Source organism: Mya arenaria, chromosome 17, assembly GCF_026914265.1.
Source record: "Mya arenaria isolate MELC-2E11 chromosome 17, ASM2691426v1".
NCBI lineage: Eukaryota > Metazoa > Mollusca > Bivalvia > Myida > Myidae > Mya > Mya arenaria.
Genome location: NC_069138.1, coordinates 12,177,825 through 12,196,775, shown reverse-complemented (window position 1 = coordinate 12,196,775; position 18,951 = coordinate 12,177,825). Strand labels below are relative to the sequence as shown.

The 18,951-nt window shown below is 33.8% G+C and overlaps 1 protein-coding gene across 1 annotated transcript in view; it reads right to left on the bottom strand.

The window, feature by feature from the left end:
- LOC128223194 (UPF0462 protein C4orf33 homolog) overlaps nt 1-18,951 on the bottom strand; it is a 33,998-nt gene that overhangs the window by 3,335 nt on the left and 11,712 nt on the right. Inside the window, exons 2-3 of the mRNA XM_052932485.1 lie at nt 13,690-13,888; nt 11,397-11,454 (exon numbers count right to left, since the gene is read on the bottom strand). Of these exons, the coding sequence (XP_052788445.1) occupies nt 11,397-11,454; nt 13,690-13,888 (257 nt within the window). The remainder of the gene's footprint in view (nt 1-11,396; nt 11,455-13,689; nt 13,889-18,951) is intronic.

The window sequence follows — 18,951 nt, the reverse complement described above, 5'->3', positions numbered from 1 at the left end:
CCGTGAGATTATCACGGTACGTAAGGGTGATTATTGCCCATGGAAGACGAGCACGAGCACCATAACGTCATTTTACGAAAATTAAAATGGCCGACGGAAACCTAGTAGGCAAACATTTATACAAGGAAAGCTTGAGATGGATTTAATTCATTTAAACGGAACTATTCTATCCGTGTAAGGAAATGAAAATACTTTTACTATTAATGAAACCTTCCGTGTTTCAGTAACGAGTAATACCTTGATTAGTACCGGATGTTTACATTCGGTGAAGGTCAAAACAAAGTGAGACAATGAAATGTTTTGTAGAAACGTTTTGATAAACCTAGTTCTGCTGAGAAATGTTAGTTTTTCCAACGAAATGGCTAGGGTCATTCAAGCCGAGATTTTTTGAAACTGCTCCTAGGCTTGATCGACCCTAGCTGTGCTCACATATTGAAATAAACGTCAAAATTAGCCGTTGTAAAAACAGGATATTTGAAGAATGGAAATTTTGCCGTATAATGCCGAAAACATGTGAGAAAAAGGGTTGTAAATTAATTTCCAGTCACTCGTTTTTGCTGCTTTTTTCACAGCAAATGCCATTCAAAACCAATTTGTTCTGTCTCAGTTTACGTTTTGACTTCATACTAATCAAATCCTTTATTATTTCACAACATAATTTTCAAAACCAGTTCAAATCATCGACAAATGACAAAACATATGTATTATACAGGATAATACATGGTTGACCATGACTTTTGGTTGATAATTGCCCCAATGAGGATAATTACCCTCGGAGAAAACATTCTTCCGACAACGGCAATTATCAACAAAGAGCCATGGCCCATCATGTATTATTCTTAAATTTACAAACCACCGGTCAAAAATACATCACATACAACGTGAACGAAACAAAACATTAGTAATTAATTGATACATGCACAGTATATCTATCAAAACATGATTACTTCCCTTTGAGTATTACTACTTATTTTCGATAGGAGAATGTATACATAATACTGTAAGCTAGTTTGCGTAGTTTCAAAGTTTATTGTACACTCTGCACATATAATACATATGATTCGAGGTTTACAACAAATAAACATACAAAAATTAAATCGGTCAAGCTGTGTAAGTACTAAGAAAAAGAACACTATTATCAATCTTCTTGAGTAAACTAAGACAAATATAATAAATATATTTATACAAATTTGTAACAATTAATAGAAAAACTGAGGTAAGTGCTAATAAGCCTTGTGTTTTTCTCAAATAATCCAGTATAATCTTAAAAACTTCGCTATATTTATTATTATTTTTTTTATTTCCTGTTTCATTTATCAACTTTTATACATAATTGTGTTACTGTTATCACCTTTAATAAACGTTAGCAGTCGTTTTCTTGCATCAACAAAGTGAATAAATTTAAAAAAAAAACTTACGATACGATTGATCTGTGTATACTAAGGTGTAAACATCTTCTAGTTCCGTACCATTAGAATGCCAATTGAAAAAAGTCCGCGTTTGTATATAATTGGAGCCACAATATTTTGCTATGCGTTGAAACTGTTCCAATGCTTCTTCCGTTGTTAATTTCAGGTGTGTATTCAAGACACGTTTATTCCAGAAGAAAGGACTAACTGGCAAATACTTTATGTTCACAACTTCAAAATCTGGATTTTCATGAAAAATGAAAGTTTTAGAAATGTTCTCTCATACCTCTGACAACAGACCTTATTCGCCGTTTACCCCCATTTTCTACCAATTGGCACTACAATGTTAAACGCGTTGAGGATTTACATCACATAATAAAATTATGTTGCTCCAAGGATTCAATTTTCAACATATAAAAAACCCATGTTGCTCGAATGATACCCCTTTGTATATTTTCAAAAGAAAATTTAGCTTCAAATGAAAGATTTTCGAATGCTGTCATTATTAATTTAAGTTAAATATGTGGATTACCTTTCCGTTACTGAGCAGTAAAAGGTGCACACCGTACCTGCAAGATAAATATTAACATTTAAACTGTTGTAGCTAGGCTTGCGTATAGATAACAACTGGTCAACGATAGCTAAGCTTGAGTATGGATAACAACTAACCAACAATAGCTAGGTTCGAGTATGGGTACTAACTGGCTAGCAAAAGCTAGGCTTGATTATGGATAAAAAATGTCCAACTACATCTAAGCTTGAGTATGGATAACAACTGGCCAACGATAGCTAAGCTTGTGTATGGATTCAATCCAATCCAATTCAATTCAATATCTTTATTTCCTCCTTGTAGGAGATATGCATTTTATATACAAATAGAAAAGTCTGTATTCAAAATTCTAATGGAGCATTACAAATATGTACAACATGTACCCAATTAGGGCGGTTAGTCTACCATATGTACTCTTCATTGAGTCATATATGTGTCACATTCAACTTAAACACAATGAACACATTCGGAGATGTACTGAAATGATACAGGTAATAATGTCGTGTTCACGTCATCTACAAGTAATGGCTGTATCGGAGCACCCATGAGCCTTAACGCAAACATAGTTTGGCTCAAGTTCAATACCATTAAGTTCTGACCTACAATAGCTAGAATAAAGTATGGATACCAACTGACCTACAGTAGCTAGAATATAGTATGGATAACAACTGACCAACAACAGCTAGAATAAAGTATGGATACCAACTGACCTACAGTAGCTAGAATATAGTATGGATAACAACTGACAAACAACAGCTACAATATTGTAAGGATAACAACTGACCAACAACAGTTAGAATAACGTATGGATACCAACTGACCTACAGTAGCTAGAATAAAGTATGAATAACAACTAACCAACAACAGCTAGAATAAAGTATGGATACCAACTGACCAACAACAGCTAGAATAAAGTATGGATACCAACTGACCAACAACAGCTAGAATATAGTATGGATACCGACTGACCAACAACAGCTAGAATAAAGTATGGATACCAACTGACCAACAACAGCAAGAATATAGTATGGATAACAACTAACCAACAACAGCTAGAATAAAGTATGGATACCAACTGACCAACAACAGCTAGAATAAAGTATGGATACCAACTGACCAACAACAGCTAGAATAAAGTATGGATACCAACTGACCTACAATAGCTAGAATATAGTATGGATAACAACTGACCAACAACAGCTAGAATATAGTATGGATACCGACTGACCAACAACAGCTAGAATAAAGTATGGATACCGACTGACCAACAACAGCTGGAATATAGTATGGATACCGACTGACCAACAACAGCTAGAATAAAGTATGGATAACAACTAACCAACAACAGCTAGAATATAGTATGAATAACAACTAACCAACAACAGCTAGAATATAGTATGAATAACAACTAACCAACAACAGCTAGAATATAGTATGGATAACAACTGACCAACAACAGCTAGAATATAGTATGGATACCGACTGACCAACAACAGCTAGAATATAGTATGGATACCGACTGACCAACAACAGCTAGAATAAAGTATGGATAACAACTAACCAACAATAGCTAGAATATAGTATGAATAACAACTAACCAACAACAGCTAGAATATAGTATGAATAACAACTAACCAACAACAGCAAGAATATAGTATGGATAACAACTGACCAGCAACAGCTAGAATATAGTATGGATGACAACTGACCTACAGTAGCTAGAATATAGTATGAATAACAACTAACCAACAACAGCTAGAATAAAGTATGGATACCAACTGGCCAAAACCAGCTAGAATAAAGTATGGATACCAACTGACCAACAACAGCAAGAATATAGTATGGATAACAACTGACCAACAACAGCTAGAATATAGTATGGATGACAGCTGACCTACAGTAGCTAGAATATAGTGTGGATACCAACTGACCAACAACAGCAAGAATATAGTATGGATAACAACTGACCAACAACAGCTAGAATATAGTATGGATGACAACTGACCTACAGTAGCTAGAATATAGTATGGATACCAACTGACCAACAACAGCTAGAATAAAGTGTGGATACCAACTGACCAACAACAGCTAGAATAAAGTATGGATAACAACTGACCAACAACAGCAAGAATATAGTATGAATAACAACTAACCAACAACAGCTAGAATAAAGTATGGATACCAACTGACCAACAACAGCTAGAATAAAAGCATGGATACCAACTGACCAACAACAGCTAGTATAAAGTATGGATACCATCTGACCTACAATAGCTAGAATATAGTATGGATAACAACTGACCAACAACAGCTAGAATATAGTATGGATACCGACTGACCAACAACAGCTAGAATATAGTATGGATACCAACTGACCAACAACAGCAAGAATATAGTATGGATAACAACTAACCAACAACAGCTAGAATAAAGTATGGATACCAACTGACCAACAACAGCTAGAATAAAGTATGGATACCAACTGACCAACAACAGCTAGAATAAAGTATGGATACCAACTGACCTACAATAGCTAGAATAGAGTATGGATAACAACTGACCAACAACAGCTAGAATATAGTATGGATACCGACTGACCAACAACAGCTAGAATAAAGTATGGATACCGACTGACCAACAACAGCTGGAATATAGTATGGATACCGACTGACCAACAACAGCTAGAATAAAGTATGGATAACAACTAACCAACAACAGCTAGAATATAGTATGAATAACAACTAACCAACAACAGCTAGAATATAGTATGAATAACAACTAACCAACAAGAGCTAGAATATAGTATGGATAACAACTGACCAACAACAGCTGGAATATAGTATGGATACCGACTGACCAACAACAGCTAGAATATAGTATGGATACCGACTGACCAACAACAGCTAGAATAAAGTATGGATAACAACTAACCAACAATAGCTAGAATATAGTATGAATAACAACTAACCAACAACAGCTAGAATATAGTATGAATAACAACTAACCAACAACAGCAAGAATATAGTATGGATAACAACTGACCAACAACAGCTAGAATATAGTATGGATGACAACTGACCTACAGTAGCTAGAATATAGTATGAATAACAACTAACCAACAACAGCTAGAATAAAGTATGGATACCAACTGACCAAAACCAGCTAGAATAAAGTATGGATACCAACTGACCAACAACAGCAAGAATATAGTATGGATAACAACTGACCAACAACAGCTAGAATATAGTATGGATGACAGCTGACCTACAGTAGCTAGAATATAGTGTGGATACCAACTGACCAACAACAGCAAGAATATAGTATGGATAACAACTGACCAACAAAAGCTAGAATATAGTATGGATGACAACTGACCTACAGTAGCTAGAATATAGTATGGATACCAACTGACCAACAACAGCTAGAATAAAGTGTGGATACCAACTGACCAACAACAGCTAGAATAAAGTATGGATAACAACTGACCAACAACAGCAAGAATATAGTATGAATAACAACTAACCAACAACAGCTAGAATAAAGTATGGATACCAACTGACCAACAACAGCTAGAATAAAAGCATGGATACCAACTGACCAACAACAGCTAGTATAAAGTATGGATACCATCTGACCTACAATAGCTAGAATATAGTATGGATAACAACTGACCAACAACAGCTAGAATATAGTATGGATACCGACTGACCAACAACAGCTAGAATATAGTATGGATGACAACTGACCTACAGTAGCTAGAATATAGTATGGATAACAACTGACAAAGAACAGAAATAATATAATATGGATAACAACTGACCAACAACAGCTAGAATAAAGTATGAATACCAACTGACCAACAACAGCTAGAATATAGTATGGATGACAACTGACCAACAACAGCTAGAATATAATATGGATAACAACTGACAAACAACAGCTAGAATATAGTATGGATGACAACTGACCAACAACAGCTAGAATATAATATGGATAACAACTGACAAACAACAGCTAGCATATAGTATGGATAACAACTGACAAACAACAGCTAGAATATAATATGGATAACAACTAACAAACAACAGCTAGAATATAGTATGGATAACAACTGGCCAACAACAGCTAGAATATAATATGGAAAACAACTGACAAACAACAGCTAGAATATAGTATGGATAACAACTGACCAACAACAGCTAGAATATAATATGGATAACAACTGACAAACAACAGCTAGAATATAGTATGGATAACAACTGACAAACAACAGCTAGAATATAGTATGGATAACAACTGGCCAACAACAGCTAGAATATAATATGGATAACAACTGACAAACAACAGCTAGAATATAGTATGGATAACAACTGACCAACAACAGCTAGAATATAGTATGGATGACAACTGACAAACAACAGCTAGAATATAGTATGGATGACAACTGACAAACAACAGCTAGAATATAATATGGATAACAACTGACAAACAACAGCTAGAATAAAGTATGGATAACAACTGACCAACAACAGCTAGAATATAGTATGGATAACAACTAACTAACAACAGCTAGAATAAAGTATGGATACCAACTGACCAACAACAGCTAGAATATAGTATGGATACCAACTGACCAACAACAGCTAGAATAAAGTATGGATACCAACTGACCTACAATAGCTAGAATATAGTATGGATAACAACTGACCAACAACAGCTAGAATATAGTATGGATACCGACTGACCAACAACAGCAAGAATATAGTATGGATACCGACTGACCAACAACAGCTAGAATATAGTATGGATACCGACTGACCAACAACAGCTAGAATAAAGTATGGATAACAACTAACCAACAACAGCTAGAATAAAGTATGGATAACAACTAACCAACAATAGCTAGAATATAGTATGAATAACAACTAACCAACAACAGCTAGAATATAGTATGAATAACAACTAACCAACAACAGCAAGAATATAGTATGGATAACAACTGACCAACAACAGCTAGAATATAGTATGGATGACAACTGACCTACAGTAGCTAGAATATAGTATGAATAACAACTAACCAACAACAGCTAGAATAAAGTATGGATACCAACTGACCAACAACAGCTAGAATAAAGTATGGATACCAACTGACCAACAACAGCAAGAATATAGTATGGATAACAACTGACCAACAACAGCTAGAATATAGTATGGATGACAACTGACCTACAGTAGCTAGAATATAGTATGGATACCAACTGACCAACAACAGCAAGAATATAGTATGGATAACAACTGACCAACAACAGCTAGAATATAGTATGGATGACAACTGACCTACAGTAGCTAGAATATAGTATGGATACCAACTGACCAACAACAGCTAGAATAAAGTATGGATACCAACTGACCAACAACAGCTAGAATAAAGTATGGATAACAACTGACCAACAACAGCAAGAATATAGTATGAATAACAACTAACCAACAACAGCTAGAATAAAGTATGGATACCAACTGACCAACAACAGCTAGAATAAAGTATGGATACCAACTGACCAACAACAGCTAGAATAAAGTATGGATACCATCTGACCTACAATAGCTAGAATATAGTATTGATAACAACTGACCATCAACAGCTAGAATATAGTATGGATACCGACTGACCAACAACAGCTAGAATATAGTATGGATGACAACTGACCTACAGTAGCTAGAATATAGTATGGATAACAACTAACAAACAACAGAAATAATATAATATGGATAACAACTGACCAACAACAGCTAGAATAAAGTATGGATACCAACTGACCAACAACAGCTAGAATATAGTATGGATGACAACTGACCAACAACAGCTAGAATATAATATGGATAACAACTGACAAACAACAGCTAGAATATAGTATGGATGACAACTGACCAACAACAGCTAGAATATAATATGGATAACAACTGACAAACAACAGCTAGAATATAGTATGGATAACAACTGACCAACAACAGCTAGAATATAATATGGATAACAACTGACAAACAACAGCTAGCATATAGTATGGATAACAACTGACAAACAACAGCTAGAATATAATATGGATAACAACTGACAAACAACAGCTAGAATAGAGTATGGATAACAACTGACCAACAACAGCTAGAATATAATATGGATTACAACTGACAAACAACAGCTAGAATATAGTATGGATAACAACTGACCAACAACAGCTAGAATATAATATGGATAACAACTGACAAACAACAGCTAGAATATAGTATGGATAACAACTGACAAACAACAGCTAGAATATAGTATGGATAACAACTGGCCAGCAACAGCTAGAATATAATATGGATAACAACTGACAAACAACAGCTAGAATATAGTATGGATAACAACTGACAAACAACAGCTAGAATATAATATGGATACCAACTGACCAACAACAGCTAGAATAAAGTATGGATAACAACTGACCAACAACAGCTAGAATAAAGTATGGATAACAACTAACCTACAGTAGCTAGAATATAGTATGGATAACAACTGACCAACAGCAGCTAGAATATAGTATGGATAACAACTAACCTACAGTAGCTAGAATATAGTATGGATAACAACTGACCAACAACAGCTAGAATAGAGTATGGATACCAACTGACCTACAGTAGCTAAAATATGGTATGGATAACAACTGACCTACAATAGCTAGAATAGAGTTTGGATAACAACTGACCAACAACAGCTAGAATAAAATATGAATACCAACTTACCTACAATAGCTAGGATATAGTATGGATAACAACTGACCAACAACATCTAGAATAAAGTATGGATACCAACTGACCTACAGTAGCTAGAATATAGTATGAATAACAACTGACCAACAACAGCTAGAATATAGTATGGATAACAACTGACCAACAACAGTTAGAATAAAGTATGGATAACAACTGACCTACAGTAGCTAGAAAATAGTATGGATAACAACTGACTAACAACAGCTAGAATAAAGTATGGACAGCAACTGACCAACAACAGCTAGAATAAAGTATGTATACCAACTGACCAACAACAGCAAGAATATAGTATGGATACCGACTGACCAACAACAGCTAGAATATAGTATGGATGACAAATGACCTACAGTAGCTAGAATATAGTATGGATAACAACTGACAAACAACAGAAATAATATAATATGGATAACAACTGACCAACAACAGCTAGAATAAAGTATGGATACCAACTAACCAATAACAGCTAGAATAAAGTATGGATAACAACTGACCAACAACAGCTAGAATATAGTATGGATAACAACTGACCTACAGTAGCTAGAATATAGTATGGATAACAACTGACCAACAGCAGCTATAATAGATTATGGATACCAACTGACCTACAGTAGCTAGAATATAGTATGGATAACAACTGACCTACAGTAGCTAGAATAAAGTATGAATAACAACTGACCTACAATAGCTAGGATATAGTATGGATAACAACTGACCAACAACAGCTAGAATATAGTATGGATACCAACTGACCTACAGTAGCTAGAATATAGTATGGATAACAACTGCCCAACAACAGCTAGAATAAAGTATGGATATCAACTGACCAACAACAGCTAGAATATAGTATGGATAACAACTGACCAACAACAGCTAGAATATAAAATGGATAACAACTGACCTACAATAGCTAGAATAGAGTATGGATAACAACTGACCTACAGTAGCTAGAATAGAGTATGGATAACAACTGACCAACAACAGCTAGAATAGAGTATGGATAACAACTGACCTACAATAGCTAGAATAAAGTATGGATAACAACTGACCTACAGTAGCTAGAATAGAGTATGGATAACAACTGACCAACAACAGCTAGAATATAGTATGGATAACAACTGACCAACAACAGCTAGAATAGAGTATGGATAACAACTGGCCAACAATAGCTAGAATATAGTATGGATAACAACTGACCTACAACAGCTGTAATATAGTATGGATAACAACTGACCAACAACAGCTAGAATATAGTATGGATAACAACTGACCAACAACAGCTAGAATATAGTATGGATAACAACTGGCCAACAATGGCTAGGCTTAAGTGTTAAATAAAACTGGCAAACTATATCTAGCTTGCGTATATTCAACTGGCCAAAAACAGCTAGGCTAAATTATTGATACCACCTGACTATTAATAGCTAGGCTAAATTATTGATAACACCTGACCATCGATAGCTAAGCTAAAGTATGGATAGAAACGACCAAAAACAACTTAATATCATATATTTTAAAACTTTAGAAAGTGTAATTCTATGATACTCATTATGTTTTGTTTACTTTCAATCTTTTGGACTTATTAGAATATCAAGATAGTCGTGGATCAATTAATGCACACCCAAAAACAGACGAAAACATGTTGTGTTACTAAAGTTAACAACGCTGTTAACGTCATAAAAGACACGTTTTTAATGGCCGAAATATAATTAAGGGTGAACTAATATGTTTAAAATTTGCGGTCCATCTGTGTAATCAAGCATTTGATCAATGCACGTCTAATGAAAGGCAGAAGGACTTCATGATTATCCTTTCTGTTTGAATGGGGTTTCAGCCACATTGATGTCACTTCTTTCATCGACGTCATATTTATATTACCGCGATAAATCATCATTTGACTAAACACAAGCGTATTGATACAGATGATTTGAGTCCGATGACAGTATAATGACTTCTGCAGGTGCTACAAAGTATATATTTTATATATAAAGCACATACAAGTAGTAAATCTAAATACAGTGTAAATTTAAAGGGTGCAAACTAGATATGGAATTCAAGGGTTTTCCAAAGATATTTCATGCATTAGAATAAAAGGTTATGGATAATTGACAATTTCGAAATCTATATATAGATTAAAATTAAAGAGGGATATACAATAGATATTGACTACCAGTGTATTCCAAAGATACTCGGAATATAAATGCAATATTAAGGACATGCTTTCATCTAAGGAATGGCAATCGGAGATAGCGCGCTTCATGGAATTTGCTCGCGTGCCCTACTGCGTTCATACCGCATAGACGCAAAACAAAATGCTATCAATCCTGAAATTACACCATCATAACGCTACAACTATGATATGATAAATAAAAGCGGTATAATAAAACTAATTTTACTATCATAATGATTTTATTGCAATTTATTCCTGTTTTCCTTTAACAAAAAATGTCTACAAAACCAAATATCGGTGGGTTAATTTTATAAAAGATATTCAAACCTAACAATTTGTTGCTTCAAAATGATAATTTAATAGAATCATTATTGTTGGTATGATGGGTGGATTACCTCAGCTGTACATATCTGAAATAAAAAAAAAACAACAACAATTGAAGACTTGAGACTCTAAGACTCACGGTGAGAGGATCGTATTCAACAAGTGGTTTTCGTCATTCAGAAAGAACACCTCCACCGCTGTAAACAAAAACAGATATTAAAAAAAATCCCATTTATCACCGGCGCAGTAAGAAATCAAATTCTCAATTACATTCTGAAGAGAAATTCACATAAAATTGTCACTTTAAACGATTAGTTTGTTCGTTGAAATATTTCAGGAAAGAAGAGAACATTGTACGGTTAGCGCAGTGGTTAGCGCACTCGTTTCTCACCAAGGTATCACATGTTAGATTCCCTGCCTAGGCGCATATGTGATTTAGTCTTATCGTCATTAAGCCGGAAATGTCGGCTATCTTCAGATTCTCCGGTTTTCAACACAACACAAGACCACACTCTCGCGTAGTATCGTGCCAACGAGAGTGAGTAATACAATGTTATGATATCTTTCAAAATCGTTGTAAACGAAGAGAAGATGTCCAAAATGGAAAAAAGTTAAAGTTCTCTGTAAAATAAACAAGTGTTGTTAATTGTTGATAAATATTGGGACAAGTGTGGGGTTATGGTCATACAAAATAGTTCAAGCCCCCAGTAGATTCGTGTACTAGCAAACGCGTGTTTCACAGACCGTTCCCAGGCGGAAGTCCCATCATTTATTGGTAAATCTATTTTGATGTGTTTGTAGTCTGTTTGTGGTGTTTGTTTTTGTGTATGTGGTGTTCGTATTTATGTTTGTGGTGTTCGTATTTATGTCTGTGGTGTTCGTATTTATGTATGTGGTGTTCGTATTTATGTTTGTGGTGTTCGTATTTATGTTTGTGGTGTTCGTATTTATGTTTGTTGTGTTCGTATTTATGGTTGTGGTGTTCGTATTTATGTATGTGGTGTTTATACGTCTGTATTCCTTTTTCATTTAAGGAATGGATTGCGGGATTGATGTCATTATCGGGGTATGAACGCAATTGGGCTGGTCAAAGTGCGTGGAATCCGAATAACTCCGTACGTACTTTGACCAGCCAAATTGCGTTCATACCCCCGATAATGACATCAATCCCGCAGTTCATTACTTATATTTACACCAATAGTGCATTATTTTATTCAAGAATTGTTAAAAAATACTTTATTTCATTTAAGAATACCTTTTAGTAATCCATTCTGTAACCCGACTGTAACCGGAAACGTTTTTTTAAATGACGTCACGATAACACGTGAAAAGATCAAGCTCTTGAAATCACTTTTAAACGTAAAATTGAGAAACCCATGGCAACGATACATTTGACATATCATAATTTAACACTTTCTAAATTGTCTACTTATATTTAACTGCACGTACTTACACAGTACTAACAATAACAAGATCGCGAAAAATGCATGTACAGTCGAAACTCGTTGGCTCGATATCCTCGTTGGCTCGAACCAAATTAAAAGGACCGATTTTTATTTACTCTTTGTTCATATAAATTTCGATCGGATGGCTCGATATCTTGAGGGTCGATATTTCTCCACGCTCGAAGTGGTTTTCGCGGTCCACACAAGAATTTCACACTTTGATTTGGTTGCTTGGGTCGATGTCATTTTCGCGGGTTCAGTTAAGAATCTCACGCCTTGATTTGTTTGATTGGCTTCATTTAGCACAAGGCGCTAATCGATTAAAATTGCTTGACTCATATTATAATTATTATCGAATTTAAATGGTTTAACAGTTTGAATAAACATGCCATCACTTTAAGTTATGTCTCTAATTGTTATCCATCCCTAAATTACTATGCATTTTGATATAACTTTTAAGCTATGTTTGTGTTACCCACTGTTTACAATTGCTTGTTTTCGCATAAATGTATTTTTATTATAAATAAAAAATAAAATGATATTTTCCAATAATCGAATAAGTAATATTACGAAATTTAGGGTGCGTAACCATGCCCAATAAATACTCTTCCTTCTCTTGCGGAGATAGCGTAGCCAATAACAAACGAGGTAAATAAGAATTTATGTAACAAATGAAAAAATAAAATTCTGTAAGCAATCCCGCTTGGCTCGATATTCTCGAGGCTCGAAGTACTTTGGCCGGTCCCTAGAATATCGAGCCATCGAGTTTCGACTGTATATTGTTATGCGATGAATTGCGATCCGAAGATGTTGCGTTCATCGATTGATAAATTCAATTGCCGAAAGGCGGTTCATTTAGGGAATGGAAGTTGAGGTGTAAATATTGTCGTTTAGGTCATTGCCTTGTGACTCTAAACAAGGTTTAATTTTGAATTTTCGACAACTGGGGTGTCCCTATAGTTTCATTGTATTATTGTGCTGTTCTACCTTCGTAATTCCAAAGACCATAATATGGTTCACCGACTGTAGAATTTGGGGGCCTCTCTGAGTCGTTGAAAAAGGGACCGGAAGCTGACAACATCACGTGACCGGTGGATTCAACTGGCCCCACGGTGATCTTGATGGGGTCGTGGTTAATTGGTTGCCCGTCCCACGTGGTTTGTATGTTGTAGGTACGGATAATCTTCTGAAAAAAAGTAATACTTTTATTGTATCAGGAATAACTTGCCGGATGATTTAGTTTCAAATTTGTCAATATTTATGGTAAGACTTGTTTCTTAATGTGGGGATTTTCGATTCCATGTCATTTATTTCGTACTATTCCAAAATAGAAAAGTATCGACCTTTTAGGTGTTTTTTTCAGGGTTTAATTTCATTTTTATTGTTTTGACACGTCAGATGTTTGTGTTTGAGTATTATTAATTGTTTATTTGTTCATCATTTTCATTAATGTTAATGTTACATGGGCTACAAAAAAGGCTCATTTGTGGAAAAGGTGACCTTTTAATTCAAGTGAAGCACTTTTCTATATGAAAAAATGTCCCCCTGGTATACAAAAGCATCAACCATACCTATGAACATTGTAAGATATGTGTATCGTTAACGATTAAGAAATTAATTATTCAAGCTTAATTTCATAATAAGTATGCCATTTATTACACTTCTCTGTTGACAATGTTTTGCTCTGTGATATACACTTCTTATATTTTTTACAGTTTTTATGAGATATCTTATGAATATGAATACCTTAATATCACAATGGTTACATTCTAATATTGCACATGACCATTTTTTTATAATCATGTTCATTTCATGTGTACTTTTCTTGACGTTTTCATATTACAGAATGTAATAAAATGTCTTTTACATCGGGTAAGTCAACATTAGAATTATAAATGAGACACCTTCAGCTCGTTATTTAAAAATCATGCAGGAAAAGCTCCATTTCGCCGGACAATTTTAGTTCGAAAAATTAATTAAAACAACATTAAATCGGCTAGCCATCTAATGGTCCATTTATATACATATATCTGATGAATAAATTCTTTAAACAACTGACAGTGAACAACAGTTCTAATGAAGTGGAACAACTGTTTACTTCATCGTTCAAACGTGTATTATGAACTTACGGGTTACCATTCCATTGTCCTGTTTCAACTGCTATATACAAATATATGTAGACAAATGAGAAGGGAACACATCCCAGGAAACATAATATTATATAAAATTAAGCAGCTTCAAGCGGAAATCGAATCAGTATCTCTGATTCATCGCTTGCTGTAACAGCATCATTTTCACTAATAATTGAACATATAAAAGACTAAATAAACTTTTGTTTAAGGCTTGTTACATCAATTGACGTTCTATAAGATCACGACTACTATAACGGTTAACACGGTCGAGATAATCTTTATGTTTCAATCTTTCTTTTTTTCTTTATAAACATTTGGCTTCAACAGTCATGCTAATAAATTTCATTTAAAGCATTTAATCAATTATATCTTTGTATATAAAAAACTAGTAAAGTAATGTAATACAAGGTCCTGAAACATTCTAAAAAGGCCAGTTGTACTGTAAATGTTACAGTACTTCCTGCGCCAAAGGTTGTATATGTTATATGTTTATACGTATATGAACAGCATAGCACAAAACAGAACAGACAGTTTATTCGACTTCTACAAGGGTACATCGTCATAATACATATAATTATTTATATATATGTAACGTATCTAAAGTTAAATATATATTACAATAAAAGAAAAACGAAGAAATAATAATTAGTTAATTTAAATTGAAAACAAGATGATTACTATGTTAGGCAAATTATAATATAGCTATAAAAACTGTATTATTATTATTATTATTATTATTATTATTATTATTATTATTATTATTATTATTATTATTATTATTATTATTATGTGCGTTGCGTATAACAGACGCTTCTTTCATATATTTACAAACACTCATAATTTCATTCTTATTACATGAAGTCAGCAATTCATGAAACTAAAAAACAGATGGATTTACACTGTAATTACGTTTTTATAAAGTATTTTCGTAGTTGGGAATAACATCGACAAGCATATTTAAAATGAAACTCATCTTCTAAATCTCTGTCAATACAACAAAAACATTAACGTTCATTACGATTTATGTTATAACGTAAGTATCTACTTGTTTGTATTCTCAATGGGTGTGCAGAAACTCCTAGTTTAACAACGTATACACGTAAAATGTTTTTAAATATCTAAAGATATCCAAAAACAGAACTTTGATTAATATTTCCATACCATTCTTGTTTAAACGTATCTATTTTTCTACAATTGAATTCGATTATAATTGCATTAACATTAACATTATTGGGGTTATCAAACACATACGCCTATCCGTAACAGTTTTTTACATTAGAAAACTAGTTAATACAACCTTTGTTACAGTCATAAATGGCCCGTTTATACACAGACTTTTATATAATGTTATTACTGTTGTAAATTTAAACCATTATTTGATAATTCTTACATACATATATTAATATATATGGGATATCTACCTAATTATCCATAAGCAATAGCTTTACATATGTTTATTTTAACATGTAATAATCGTTTACAAAATGTTAAATGTATACTTTCTATTTCTTTCAACTTACTTAAACCCCATATTTCACAGGCATGATTCAATATTAAGCCAACAAAAGCATTATATAATTTGCAAAATAGTTTATGTTTATGGTCAATATCTTTGCATTTATATGATAAAATATGCATGGCCTTAAGGGCTTTTCCAACCAAATGCTCTTGATTCAATGTAAAACTTCCAGTGTAATTTATCACTGTAACTAAATAGTTAAAAATATCAACTACATCGATAAAAAGGCCATTATAGGTCCAGTATCCTGACGAATTCTACCCGTTTACGAAACAACATTTTTTTCTTTCAAATTGATGTATTAACTTTTAAACCCCATGCATTGCAATATTAGTAAAGATTGTTCAAATGGGTTTGGATTTCTTCGAGCGATTTCCCTAAAATGGCCATATCATCTGCAAAAAGCAGCATAATCAATACAACACCATCGGAACCGGAATCAATGCTATCTTGCAAATATAAAAGTAAATCTTCTACAAACAGGGAAAAAAGTATCGGTGACATAATCTCCCTTGACGAAGGCCAACGGCACACTTAAATATTAAGAGTATGATGTACATGATTTCACACAAGATTTAACATTTGCATATACAGTCGAACCTCGTTATGTCGACTTTTTCGGGACCTAGTGAAAAAAGTCGAGATAACGAAAAGTCGACTTATCCGAATTACAAAAAATATCACCAATCCCAACACGTTTGAGATGGAATGTACGATGTTTACATTCACAATTGAACGATATTGTTAAATATTTTCGTCGTGAAAACAGCAAACTTATTATTGAAAAATAAAGTGAAACAAAATAATTATTTGTGTCAAATTTATTTCTTTTACGTTTATGGATCACACAAAACACATATAAAACCACAATTGCATACATCTGTACATTGTAAGATTTTATACCGGGCCCTTCTCTGAATTGGTCGACCAGAGCAGTGGAACTAACATTTGACATTTTGAAGTTATTCATTCGGGATTGATATCTAATCGGGGGGGGGGGGGATGAGCTTATTTACCCTCGCCATCGGGTTATACCCATTCGGCGAGCACGCTACGTTTTACAGTATTTCTACAGATTTAATAACATTTTTAACATCTCGTCTTTAATCGTAGCGTGGGTGCTTTGGACTGAATATATATAAATATTCCTACACAGTAAGTACAAATCTCTGGTTAAAAATGGTCTATTTAAATAATGTCTTAAGAATCTATCACATACGCATTAAAATCAAACACTTCAAATACATCATAGAAATTATGCTATAATTTTTCCTATACAAACATTTTAGGCTCAGCCCACATTTTAAAAAGATGTCTAAATTTTAAAATTCTTTACAATAGTAAGTGTTTATATATACAACGTACCCTTGGCATTATAACAACTAGCTAGTGAGAACTTTTTTTTTAAATGACAGATTTCTCACTAGTTAGTTTCCTAAACCACCCCCATCAGGGATGGGGGCGGTATATGCTGGTTTGCACTAAGGACTAAGCCTCAGTGCGTTTGCCTGGATTTTTTTTCTTGAGTGAATTCTTTTTTCTTTTCTTTTTTTTTCTTGTTTATAATACAACAGCGATATTCAATAAAAATAAAATAAAGAAAAGTGTGTTATACATGTATATATAAGTGTCCAACTGCTGTTATTGTTGTTCTTTTTTTGGACTAGTATCGCTGTGTAACCAGGCAAACCAGGATGGAGAATATAACAATTCCCAGCTTAAAACTCCATCATATGGTGTTACAATATGTGAAAGCGTTGCCAAGGATTGATTAAATTATGAAATAAAATAGAGATTGGTTGATCCTCCAGGGTGTATTTAAAATATCGCTATTAGTATTAGAACCGTTTCCGGATGGTAGTTTAATACTGGCATAAACAAAGACTTTACTAACTATAAGAAAGAAAACGATCCTTTTCAGGGCCACTGTTAAAATATTATATAATAATTTAAAATGTTATATACATTATTTACATAAAAAGGATTCTCAGCCCGGAGGAACGGTAAATTGATAATATACAACGGCTGGTGAATTATTAAAACAACATATAAACAAACTCCCCGACGCCCTTCTTCCCATAAATGTATGGGGTTTAATACTTGAAAAATAAAAAAGAATTAAATGTGAATGCTTGTGCTTTTCTACAGGGGTGGCTCCGTTCAATATCTAATCAATAAAATGTTCATGTTTTATACAATACCAAAGAGCTTGAGCAATAAATGTCTCTTTAATTAAATACATAAACAAACAACTTTAATTATTCGCACTTACCAATTACATTTTTTATCCCCCAATTATGACAGTTTGTTATATTAACACGCACGGTGTTTTGCGACAAGCCGCAAACCGTCATAAATATTTTCACACCTACGTCTCGATCTACAGTTCGACATAAAGAACTTAGGAAATGTGTGAAATTCGACCACTGGGACTGAAAAACGAGGTCGACATAGCGAACAAGTCGAGATAAAAAAATCGACACAAACAGATTTATTTTATATAGAATAAGAAGGAATAAATTCGGGACCGGAAAAAAAGTCGACATAACCGGAAAGTCGACTTATCCGACGTCGACATAGCGAGGTTCGACTGTATAT